The sequence below is a fragment of the Triturus cristatus genome, chromosome 4_1 (genome assembly GCF_964204655.1).
Source record: "Triturus cristatus chromosome 4_1, aTriCri1.1, whole genome shotgun sequence".
Lineage (NCBI taxonomy): Eukaryota > Metazoa > Chordata > Amphibia > Caudata > Salamandridae > Triturus > Triturus cristatus.
The window spans coordinates 279,651,759-279,664,851 of record NC_140585.1 but is presented as its reverse complement, the minus strand read 5'-3'; the positions used below and the strand labels follow the sequence as shown (position 1 = coordinate 279,664,851).

The 13,093-nt window shown below is 47.5% G+C and overlaps 1 protein-coding gene across 4 annotated transcripts in view; it reads right to left on the bottom strand.

The window, feature by feature from the left end:
• Positions 1-13,093, bottom strand: part of TBXAS1 (thromboxane A synthase 1) — a 405,845-nt gene that overhangs the window by 109,361 nt on the left and 283,391 nt on the right. For all 4 annotated transcript variants that reach the window (XM_085652048.1, XM_085652049.1, XM_085652050.1 and 1 more), the window contains one exon: positions 500-616. In XM_085652048.1, coding sequence (XP_085508174.1) covers positions 500-616 — 117 coding nt within the window. The remainder of the gene's footprint in view (positions 1-499; positions 617-13,093) is intronic.

Here is a 13,093-nt window from a genome sequence, read left to right as displayed (position 1 = left end):
TCACCAACATCTAAATGAGCCATGAGAGAAGTTAGCAGACTAGTCAATCACCAATTAGTGGCAGCTGCTGCGTGACCACCAGCCTCGAGATGACCCCCTTGCCTTTCCAGTCTTTGGCCTCAACCATGATGGATAATCTCTGCCAGTCATATTGATAATTTCACTACATTTTGAATAACTAAACAATCCTTTCACACAAAATCTCTTAGAATTTATCTATCAGATTTTTACAGCAATTAATTCCTTAATCACTATTCCATATTTCAAAATAATGTAGGCACTTTGTAGATTCTCTTCTTGGTATGGTGTGATGTATGGAACACCATTTTAATAAGAAGAATTAATAATATAGCTTCCATAGCAGACCGGGATGACTTTGTTCCATTATTATAAGAGTATACATTGAATGGATAGCTTGAGCAAGGCTAGACCGGTCTTGAGCATCAATGCCACCAGTACGTCTATGAGTAACTTCCAGCCCACGCAAACCATGTCTTACCTCGCTCAGCTTGACTGAGTTGAAGGCGGGGATGAGGGAGCTCCGTACTTGCTTCCACCGCTCATCTCGCAGGAAGAGGAGGCTGTTGCACATCATCTTTGGGAGCAAACTGGATTGCTGGTGGAAAGAGGAATGGGACACATCACTCGGGTCTATACCACAAGGTATAGCAGCTGCAATGACCTTACGAGCAACGGTGCTCAAAGTTATTGCATCAAGTAGATCTCAATTATTGGGCGATCCGTGGATCACAGAGTTTTCAGCTTTCTAAAGTTTACGCCCTCATGTGGTTTTTCTCTGCAGACTGGCACTATTCCCTTACAAAGGCTAGCTGGCTCTGACAGCAGTAGTTTGGTTTTCTCACAGGAGAACTTTATAACCATTGATCTTTGAACCTTTAAACTAGTTGTATGCCGATTATCTTTTTTTTTTGTTTTATCAACTTAAAAGGGGAATAACAGTTATAATGTTCACATGATTATATGCATGAACGTTGTGACCTATGGATAGTGGTATTAGTATTTGTGTGAATGACAGTAAGTTTGCAAATGAAAAACTTCACACAGTCCTATTTCCAAGCAATAGTCTATTAGCCACATCAGAGGAATCTGCAAGTCTATACTACAAAGATCCTTTGGCAGGACTGGGCGAGTAAATTAATGGATATTTGGAAACTGCACCTGAAATTTCATGCACCTGAACTATGCAGTAAGCGAGATAGAGTATTAATGCAGTTAATTAGTGAATACTCAAGGCAGAAAATACCTAGGAGTGTAGTCAAGCATACCTGTAGCTATAGTGAAATTATTATCAGTATACACAAGGCTGTGTTGGCACACGGCATATCTTAATTTGGACTACTATGACTGTTATCAATTATTTGTAAGGTACCTATTCATAGCTATCAATCCCCAGGTAGTTGTTCGTCAAATGTTGGCCAAACTAGAAATGTATCCAATATACAGATATGACAAATACAACGTTTTCAAAGTATTTTATGAACAAGCATTCGTCGGAAGGAATAACATCTTCCCTCACCAGGACATTACTTTTGTAAACAACAACTCTGGTTTTACTCTCCTTCAGTAAGGATCCCTCAATCTTTGCCTTTTCTTTGGTCATGTAGAAGGTATAAAATAAACTACTCGATTGCTGACTTTACGCACATTTCAGCCAACTTTATAGATAATTAAATGTATAAACTCCAAAACATTCACCATTTTGCAGGCACAAATTATTCTCAGATGCCTTCAATTGGATGATAAGATATTCGGTATCTTCCTGAATGGTTTGGAGTATAGGTTTCACTTACAGATAAATAGCAAAACTGGAAACCGGGTCAAATTGCTATCCAGGTCTGTCTTCAAGGTGGGTCTGCCAGGGGGTTCCTACTGCTTTTATTAAAAAACTACAGTACTTTCATACAGTTCATTATCTTTTGTGTGTTATCTAGACTATTTCTATAGCACAATCTAGCAACAAGGTTAACAACAGAGCAATCTTTAAGCTGTTTAATGGAATTACATGATCACTGTTTAGGGGAGCTTCGCATTCTGTGGCTGTGGCGATTCAATGCCCATGAGAAGTTTCAATTAGGTTAAACTTTAGATTGAGCAAACTGAAAATACTGCACAGGGCCTACTACCACAGGAGTCGACTTCACAAAATTGGCCTGTCCATCTGGTACTTCTGCCTTAAATGCAGAGCAGCAGATCTTCACCTGTATTGGCATATTAAGGAGAACTGGGAATGCATCACAACTGAGATGACCGGAAGTCCTGGGATGCACTCCAACTAACACGTTAAACTGTAATAGTGTGACCTACTCTCGAGATACAAAACAATGTGGGAGACAGCGTTTACAACGCAGTCATCAAATCGCAGTTGTAAAGGAATTGCGTTCTAAGAACGCGGTCGTTGTAACGACCTCGTTGTAAAGGAACGCGATGTGATAGCATGCGTAGTAACATGCTATATTCAAACAATGTTATATGGAATGGGTTCCATGGTAGAAAACAAGACTGGGAAGCGCGAACAACACCAACTGTGGAGCAATGGTCTGAGGTATGAACATATGCATGGAAGCAGAAAAAGTATTATGCAATGGGATGGGATGCCCGGAGAAGTTCCAAAAATGATGAGGATCATGGAGAGCACGCATGGGATTACAGAATGAAGACTAAAGAATGGGCTAAACAAACTGTTAGGGCCACATGCATCAAAGTAAGGAATTGCAATTCCTAAATTGCGATTTTTAAGGAATCGCAATTTAGGAATCGCAATTCCTTATGCATGTAGGAATCGCAAAATAAATTGTGATTCCTGCACATTCCTTAATTGAGACTCGCAAATTGCGATTCGCAATTAAGGAATGGCTTCCCATTCATTCCTATGGGCCTAGCGGCTCATAGGAATGAATGGGAATTGCATGCACAATTTATGAGTACCAAATCGGTATTTGCAAATTGTGCATGCAATTTCAAGGGTGCCAAAAAGACACCCTGATGCACCCCTGAAATTGGCATGTGACCACATATTGCACACACACATGCCCCAAGGGCATGTGTGTGTGTAACATGGAACTTTGAAAAATGCACTTTAGTGCATTTTTCAAAGTTTTCGCAAATTACCATCAACTTTAAATTGATGGCAATTTGTGATCCTTAATTGCGAAATCGCAATTTAAACTTGCTTCTTGCATTGAAATTAGGGAATCGCAATTTGCAATTCCCTAAATGCATTCGCAATTTAAGTAATTGCAAATTTTACGATTACTTAAATTGCAAATTTGCATTTAAGCTATTGGCATTGTAAATGACAATGCGTTTCATTTATTTTTCGAAAACGAAAATATAAATATAAGGCATTGTCATTTACAATGCCAAGAGCGCAAACTCACGTAAATGCTTGTTTTAAATGCCCACCAAATGAATTTGTTTGTCATAAACTGTATGTTTATTAATTTTATTTTATTCATGTTCCAAAATGAGCTTTTTAATGTGTATAAAGTGATGGAATTACTAGGCGCCGGGAAACCCTTTTTGGGTAGCTGTTGCGCCCTATAAATTGATAAAATAAATAAATGATAAAATAAATAAATATTTGTTGATCTCGTAAGAGATCTAAAACAATTAAATTAAAATTGACTGACAATTGACTAAAACTATTCCAACACTTTTTTCCCCAAACCACTTCAACATTCACATAAATGTTTTCAATGAAAGTATTTCGGCACAGTTGTCATTTTAAATATTTCATAGCAGAGATGCGGAGAGGGATACAAACAGCTGTTTGGTTTATTTTGGAGGCACAGCCAGTATCCCACGACTCAGGTCAGTCCCCTACCAGGTTCGAGTCTCAGCATCCGACTCAACATTCTGTGATTCTGGGCTAATCACTTAATCTCCCTGTGCCTACTTAAAAATAAATGTAACCAGTGCTCATGTTGGCGCTCCAACTTCGGGTCGAGTTCACACTATATAAAATTGCACCAACAAAAAAATAGGATAAAAAGGTTTGCACATGGCTCTCTAAAAACTGAAATGCCAGCGGTAGACGGAATGAATGGAAAATCATATACAATTTTGCCAACATCACTCACCAGATTTATTGTTAGTGGTCCCGTAATGCCGACTAGGCCTCGGTCTGCTGATAGACCCAACAGCAATGAAGGAGTAGGAGCTTTGCCGATGGTACAGCCTGTGCCAGTTGAGAAACAGACGGGCTAGGTCATAAGTTTTAACGCAAATAGTGGCAGCAAGACAGGCCCTAAAAAAATCCATGGCGCAGTGGTCCTTCCTGTAGCCCTGGTAGTCCTCTCTTTGCGCCGAGTGACAAAGAGTGCTCCTGTTTTACCGCAGTTGTCGGGGCTGTGCATAGAGTGGTTCTCTTTTCACGCACCCTTGTTAGTTGTTTGTGCGTAGAAAGGTGATGCGTGTTTGGTGGGAGTTTGGGGGGGAGATATTGCTCATGGCACCGAGAGGTCAGACCTTACCACAGATGTTTCTGAGACGGAGAGGGCAGAGTGAGTGAGTGGGCGAGGAGAGAGGCGCGCGCATGTGTTCGCTAGCCCAGGAGTGGTGCGTGTGTGCATGCGCGCGCAGTCTGCTCTTTTTCAAAGCACATACTCGTGCTTGTTGCGTGCCCCTGCACGCTCCCACATGGTGTATGCCGCCACAAGCACGAGTATGTGCTTCAAAAAAGAGCTGAACGACGGCTAAAGGTCTCCTATGCAGCGCATGCGTGCTGCGTATGCGCTGCATAGGCGAGACCTAAAATACCAGTCGCAAAGGGGCAGATTCTGTGAATCTGCACCTTTGCGACCGGTATTTAGAATGATGCATGTGCCCCTTATTCTGCAAAAGGGGAAATAAGTTGCACATACTGTACACCTGATCTGTAACAATGTCAGGGAATTACTATGGAGTATATAGTGCTGATAATACATGTACCTTGTTGTTAAGAAGGACAATTAGTCTGTTAAACATGAACATTAATTTTTTTTAAAGTTATTCAAAAAGGAATGTATGTAAATTCGGACAAGCAATTTCACAGATCAAGTTTGTTTTTATCTTGCAGATTTAATCCTCATACCACAAATGTATACAACCATTTTTTTTTTTAACTTATTTTTATTGCCATTTTCATATTTCACACATTATCCATCATACATAACCGTCAAATAGTCATAGCAGATCATACATCCAGTAGTGGGACATAGCAACTGTACATATTGCTGGTACGTAAACAGGGAGCATAAACAGTGTATAGAGATAGCGATATGTTTATATCCTGTTGTCTCGGGTTCCAGATATGGCATAGGAACTGGGGCGTAACACGGGCATAAACTAAGGAACGGGTATGGAAGAACAAATCCAGTTACACTAGTGAGGGTACACAGCGTCGTATCGGCAAGGCACCTCTACGACTCATATCTGCCTATCCTAGTTGGTTCGACCGAGGATTGCGTTAGTTTACCATACGCTAGGGCTGGTGAGGAGCTCGTGTGGGCGGGATTCCGAGAAATCAGTTGGGGAGGGCCTGTGACTGTGTGCGCGGGACTGACGATGTAGAGGAGCTGTCATTTGGGTCTGCTCCCGGGGAAAGCTGCCTAAACTGATACAATAACATGGCCCATTCCATCGATATAGGGTGCCTGCGGGTCGCCTTCACCTCCTCCTCCCGCAATGTCTCCTCCTCTGCCGCCGCCCATTTGTGTGTAGCTCCCACCCACGCCGCCAACGGTGGACCGGTGGGGGAACGCCAATGCATGGCGATGCTGCGCTTGGCCAAGAGCACCGCCAGGGAGAGGAAGCGAGTCTGCACCCTATGCTGCTTACCTGCGCGAAAGATGCCTATGGCACTGGCCTCCCAAGTGTTCATACAAGTTAGCCCAGTGAGGGTACCCAGGGCAGTGTGAACGTGGTGCCAGAAAATTTTAATGACGGAGCAACTCCAAAACATATGGTGGAAGTCTGCATTCCGCACATGACATCTGGGGCATAGGAACTGAGTGTCAGGATAGAATCGTTGGAGGCGCGCAGGAGTGAGATAGGCCCTGTGTAGGATGTAATATTGAATGTTTTTAAAGCGTGCGTTTCTAGAGACCTTCTTAGGGTACTTCAGAGCTCTCCCCCATTCCCCGTCATGAAGCACCCGTCCGATTTCAGCTTCCCAGGTGGCTCGCAGGGTCTCCAGTGGCTTGTTAGTCATTTCCCGTATGGCTTTATAAAGCCATGTAGTTAGATGGCGTCCTGCTCCCATGTGTAGAATCGTGTGGATAACCGGATGTGTGTGTGGTTCCCCTTTGCTTAGGTCCTGATATGGCCGGTAGCTATCTAGGAGTTGGCGGTGAAGCAGGAATTGTACCGGGGGAAGATCGTATTCCTCTACCAGGCTATGGAATGGTCTTAGTTGCCCGTCCTCGAAAAGGGACTCCACCTCCGTCAAGCCACACGACGTCCATATGCGAAGCGCGCTATTTGTGTAATAGAGTTCCTGTTTGGGCCACCCCACCAGAGAGAGTAGAGGAGAGTACAACGGAGTCCCCGGGGACATGCGGTGTATCTGCAGCATGCACCTACGTGCCACTGACACCTGTAGAGGGTATGTGCGCTTTGGTTGAGTGCCAGGGAGGAGCAGGCGACGGATCTCCGGAACCGATATCCGTCCTGCGACAGTATGAGTTTCCACATTATACCTGTCTGCCGTCCAGTGAGACAGCCATTGTAGCTGTGCTGCCAAGAAGTAGGCTTCGAATGAGGGGGCTCCTAAGCCACCCTGTGTAGTGGGCAGCTGCAGTTTTGTCAGGGCTATTCTGTGCCTGGCGGACCCCCAAATGAGCGCACTGAGGAGGGAGTCTAGGTCCCGAAAAAAAGCTCTGGGCGGGATTACTGGCAGATTGGTAAAGAAATACAGCAATCAAGGAGGAGCCAAGATGGCGACCGGGACGGCAGCGTAGGCTCCCGGCTCCGTGAACCTCCACATCCCGCACAGATATCCTGCATGTGATCCTCAGCCGGCGCTACATGCCCGTGTTGGTGATCGAGAGCGGCAACCGGTCGTGTGATCCTGAAGCTTCCAGCGGCAGTACCGCCCGAGAAATGCTCATTTGATGTTTGCGGCCTGTGCAGCCCTGGAACCGGGACCTCGGGTGGACAACATGGCCGGGCGGCAGTTTAACAACAGCGGCCATTGGTGACCGGGTGGAGTCGGACTACCGAAGCGGCGCGAATATTGGCCTGAATCTCGCAGTGGTCGCTCCTATCACCGAGAGCAGCGTGACGGGTGCATACCCGGGGTGACGATTCCAGGGGTTTATCGGCGATCGCCTGGACCCTCGCCAGTGAACTGATCGGACGCGGCCTGTGGCTCGTCCCGATTTGCGCGGGCTGCTCCCGGTTTTCGCGGACACTGACCCAGAGGGAGAACGACTGTTACCTGTGGCCGCACACTGTATACACATTTTGCCTGCCTCCGGACCTTTGTTTGCAGGGATATGGAACTTGCAGCGCCCGTGCCTGAGACCCGGTCCTCATCTGGGATGGCCCTGCCCTGCGGCCATCTTGATGGGATGGACTCTGTCATCCTGTACGCTGGGTCACAGCAAGATTGGGAGTGTGTGGCGCAAAGGAGCGTGGTGGAGCGAGCGCGGGGGACCGTGCTGGGGTACGGTGACCTTCTAGATGCTCTCGGAGCCCTTCACTCCACCCTGGTCCACGGCGCCCGGGTATTGGGGAGGAAGCTGGATGGTATTGCGTCAGCATCGGAAAAGTTGCGGTCTGTCTGTCCCCAGGTACATAAGGCTCTGTCTCACCTTCCACAGGAGGAAAGTACCGTGACCGCCTCTGTGAATAAGGGACGGATGGAAACTTTGGACACTGTGGCAGCGTGTGGTCGGCTGGCTGTGGGGTCGGTCTGTTCCGGAGGTTTTGGACTTGAGCAGACGGTGGTGACTTTGTCCCATGCGCGGCCTCCGGCGACCCAGGCAATCTTCACGCAACGATCGCCTGCTCTGGCCGATTTCTCCTTCCTGGACCTTGTGTGCGGCGCGGGCCCTGGGGCAGTACTGGGAAAGGTGATCTTCCATGACGATGACTATGCTGATGTTTCGAAACGTCCTCCCCACATATGTGTGTCCCTTCCTAGTCTTCTCTGGACCCTCCTCTTCCTTGTAACTTCGGACATGATGGTGGGTCGATGGGTATGCACTGGTGGATTCGCGAAGAGTGGCCAAGGATAAGGTTAACCCTTCAGAGGTGGTCAATTAATAGGCGGGCGGGCTGGGGGGTTGTGTGCTTTCACGACGCAACTAATAGTGTAGCCAGTGCATAATGCTCCCCATTTCTCTTAGATATGGCCGAATTTTTGCTGTTTACTGTTTGCGCTGGGGAGGAATATATTGTGCGGGAGGGAGAAGCCGGGGGCATGGTTGAAGGCCCTCCTCCAGTTTATTATTACTCTCTCCCCTTTTCTGTTAGGGGGGGTTTCCTCTCTTTCCCCTTTTTCTCTGTTTCTTCTATATTTCGGGTCTGGTTCTGGGGCGACAGGCACGCTGCGGGGGGGGGGGGGCGTAGTCATCTGCAGAGGTGCAGGGTGGGGGGGTGGGGGAGGGGCTTCTTTAGTCCTTTACTTTGTTTCTATGGCCTCCTTTTTCTTTTCTTATTCTTCTTTGTCTTTTTCTGGGGTCAGTGCGGTAGGTGTCCTTCGTGGCCAATCATTGTTTTTCATTCGTGCCTCATTTCAGTGGGGTTTTCTGGGTCCTAGGGCAGGAGACTGTAGGCGCAAACGGCTCGTGATATTCCTCCACATCCTGAACCTTCTGTTTCTGCGCCATTGACTTGATAGATTGCCATTTATTGTTGACGTTCATTATTCTGGCTGCCTTTTTTCGCTGCTGAGAACTTGATTGGCACCTGATCCTTCTATCCCTTATTGTAAAATGAAAACCTTTTATATCCTGGTTCCCCTCTTGGGCTATTCGGTGGACAAGAGAATACTAGCATAGAAAATCTGCTTCCCGAGGTGCTACATGTGATTAAAATCTGTTTGCTGTTATTTTCACTGCTTAGCGGCCGGCCCCGAGGGTTGTAGGCCCATACTTGTCTTTATTTGCAATGTCAATAAAGGTTTTCCAAAAAAAAAAAAAAAAAAAAAAAAAAGAAATACAGCAATCTTGGAACCATGATCATTTTGGCCAATGCCACTCTCCCAATGGGAGCCAATGGAAGGCTCTTCCAAAATCCGACCGTGGCCCTAATACTCGCCAATGCCCTGCTGTGGTTGCCCTCGAACATATCTGTGGAGGAATGGTAAAGACGGATCCCGAGATAGCGGGGAGCCTCCGCGCTCCAGGGCACCCGCTGAGTCCCCAGGCGAACCTCCTGTGGGGGCAGTTCCGGATGCAGCGGATATATCGTGGATTTATCCCAATTCACCCGTAGTCCCGAGGCCGCGGCACATTCCGTCGAAGTTTCCCAGAGGGGAGTCAGATCGTCCGTAATGTCTCGTACATAGATCGGCAGGTCATCAGCGTATAAGGATACACTATGCACCGTGCCCGCTATCGGGATGCCCCAGCTCTCTCCCTCCCGCCGGAGCACAAATGTATACAACCATTATTGATCTGTCTTAGATGGCAGAGTAATCTGTCAGTCTAATTAGATTTTCCTGTCAATTTGACCCACCTGCCTTGTTTAAATCCCCAAACGTGTTTCTTTCCTGAACACCCGCTTAGGACCTCTACTGAGAACTGAGGCCTGTCTTTTGTTACTCAGCCTCTTTCTTTGTGGGTGTGCCCGTCTGTACATGGAGATACTGGGTTTTTTTTAATTAAAATTACACATTAGACTGTTACCCCAGTGCATGTGGAGAGCAGCCTCGGGATGTGACACCCCCAAATAAATACATCCTTGGCTTGGTAGTTGTGTCTGGGTGCCCTGAGTCGGGTCTGCTATGTCTGTGTCAGTTTTTCCTGCCATCTTGATTTTATTAAGAGGGTTTCACTTTTTCATTTTTGGATCAGGCACTCAAATATATATGTAGGCACAGGCTAACAAAGATTTTGCATGACGGTTGCTTCACTTGTTTGATTCAGCCACAACGTGAAAGCCTTTTTTGGTATTAACAAAGCCACGGAAATATCTGATGTGTGGCTTTGCAAGAAAAATTAACGCAAGGCAGCGAAGGTAGCTTTGTTCAACTGGGCAAACCCATGCCCAATATGACCCCCGCCCCACATAGCTTCCCCTGCCCCCTGATACCCACCTTGAGATCATCAAACCATTTGACAATACCCTATTCACCTGGTCATGGCTCAAAGTTAACCTGACCACACCCTATCCCGTGATCATGGAATTCAGCCGGAGCACCAAAAAGCTAGGGGTCATGGTTTAACACGACTCACTTGGAAACTATGGCAAGTACAGTCCTCTATCGGCTGGATTTTGCCCAGTCATCCCAAGGAAGATCAGGATCTAGTGGCAGCCACGTCACCTGATCCACAGATCTCAGTGTCTATCATGAGCCAATCATTGCCCAGGTTGTCCAGGTCCATGGGTGTACATGTAATGTACAAAGCTTTGTTAACCAATATCCCAAAATACCAAGTACACTAAGTGCACAGATCTGTCCCTCGAGAGAAATTCACACTGTTGTTAAGACTGCAAAGCTGCATCATGCGTGGAGGAGGTTCCTCACAGTAGGACCCCACCCTCACGTTAACATATTTTTATTGATTTTCAGAACCATACTCTCAACACAGTAGACATCGGTACATAGTTTGCTTTTGTAAAACAGTAAATTACAAAATATGAGGTCCACCTCCTTATCCCTGCAAGTAAAGGAAGGCATTTACTTGTTTGTTTAACTGGGCATGACCGCGCTCATGTTGTGCTTATTGGCTTTAAAACCACAGTTGAAAAACCTGCGAGGGGGGAAGAGGGGTGTGTGGGGAAGAGGGAAGGAGAAAGAGGGAAGGAGAAAGAGGTATCGGACGTGCCAGACAAAGATGCCACATCTCTCACCCCTGCAAGGCGGACTCCTGAATTGGGGATACGGGGTTTGCCGTAGTAGTCGATCCGAAGAGTCCTTTGCCTATCCACTTTTGTTATCCTTTCCACCAGTTCAGGTTCTCACCCTCACTTGAAATGCAGTGGTTCGCACTCCGAAATGAATCTCATCTCTAAAATCAAATATCTCCCAACACTTATTGCAATGTTTAACCTGAATCATAACTTATAATATAGAGCTATGTCAGTACAGCAGACAAATACAGTGCTGCCAACCTATGTGTGGTAAGGCGTCGGGGGTAGGGGGTAGAATAAGCTACGACCCGTTACTGTACAGAGTATGTCTTTTATTGGTTATTTGGTACTTCACAGCCATCAGGGATATTCTTGAGTCTTCCTGCTTGGTGAGCCCGGCGAGGGGATCTTCCTTCCGTTGATGTTCTCCTCCACTGCTCCGTAGATAGGGGAAAAGAAGGAACAAACACAGGAACACATGGGTGAGAAGGTTTGTTGGCGGGCGTAGCATAAGTGAGAGGAACGGGAGTGAGGGGTCACCGGGGCTGCCACCGTAGCTTTTGTGCTTCAAACAAAACTGAGTAGGCGCTACGGTCAGAGGCGTGAGTGGAAGGAGGAAGAAAAAAAGTAGACAACCAGAAATCGCCCTCGCACAGCCCCGTGACCTCCCCAACTTAAATCACTCAATCCCTCCCCGTGAGAAAGAAAAACGCAGGACTCGATCCCGTACCTTTCCCAGCCACGCTCCTCCGGGACCGTGGCGGGGCGAGTCGCGTCTCTGTTGGCCTCCTGGCTCCTCCGTCTGCTCGGCTCCGCTTTCTCCGGCCCCTCCGCTCGATCTCTCGCCTTTTTCTCCGTTTCCTTGCTTCTGCTCGACCTCCGTCTGTCCAACCCCGACTCCTCCACCGGCTTTCGCGCCGTCGTCCTCTTCCGGGTTCCCTTTACGAGTCAGCCTCTCTGTTGATTGGCTTGTCGATGCTGACGTCGGATCAGCGGACTCCGCCTCCAGGAAATTTCAGTCCGGGTTAAAGGGGCCGCTCGAGTCCTGTGGCCGGGGTGGAAACGAACAATCGTTACCGTCTCCACCCCGTCCTTCCTCCGTGGTGACCCCGTGACATTTCCCTCCCCCTGGAGTACCACGGTCAGGGGAACAAGGGAATCGGGACAGAAAGTCAGCGTTCCCCTGGTTTACCCCTTTTCGGTGACGAACGTCTATTTGATAGGGCTGTAGGGCCAGAAACTAACGGAGGATGCGTTCATTATGGCCGCGGTTCCTTTGTAGCCAGGTAAGGGGGGCGTGGTCCGTATAGAGAATGAAGGGCCTGCCTTCTAAATAATAACAGAGCTTGTCAACCCCCCACTTCACTGCCAGACATTCCTTTTCCACTGTTGAATATGCCTGTTCCCTTGGAAATAGTTTTCGGCTAAGATAAATAAGAGGGCGCTCGTGTCCATCCTCGTACGGTTGTGAGAGGACCTCCCCTATCCCAATACCTGAGGCATCTGTCTGTAGTAAAAAGGATTTACTGAAGTCCGGGGTCATCAATACAGGGGAGGTGGTTAGTGCGTCCTTCAAGGTTTGAAAGGCATGTGCTTCACTATCGGAAGGGGCTTGTAACCGGGGAGAGGTGTGTGTTTTGTGTAAGAGGTCAGTAAGGGGTCCCGCTATGGTAGCGAACTGGGCTATGAATCTGCGGTAGTAACCCACCAACCCCAAAAAAGCCCGCAAGTCCCTTTTGGTTTTTGGAAAGGGGACTGCTTCTATGGCGGCCACTTTCTCGGTCTGTGGTGCGATGTGTCCCTCCCCCAAGAGATAACCCAAATACCGGACCTTCTGAAAGGCTACCCTCGATTTTTTTGCGTTGATGTGTAGCCCTGACTGGAGCAGGTGTTCCTCTCAGGTCTTACTGAACACCACAATGTCATCAAGATAAGCCGCCGAGTACTGCAGGTGAGGGGTCAGGAGGGTGTCCATGGCTCTTTGAAAAGTGGCCGGTGCCCCATGCAACCCAAAGGGGAGGACCGTGAAGTGGTAGTGGCCGGTAGGGGTGGAAAATGCGTTTTTTTCCCG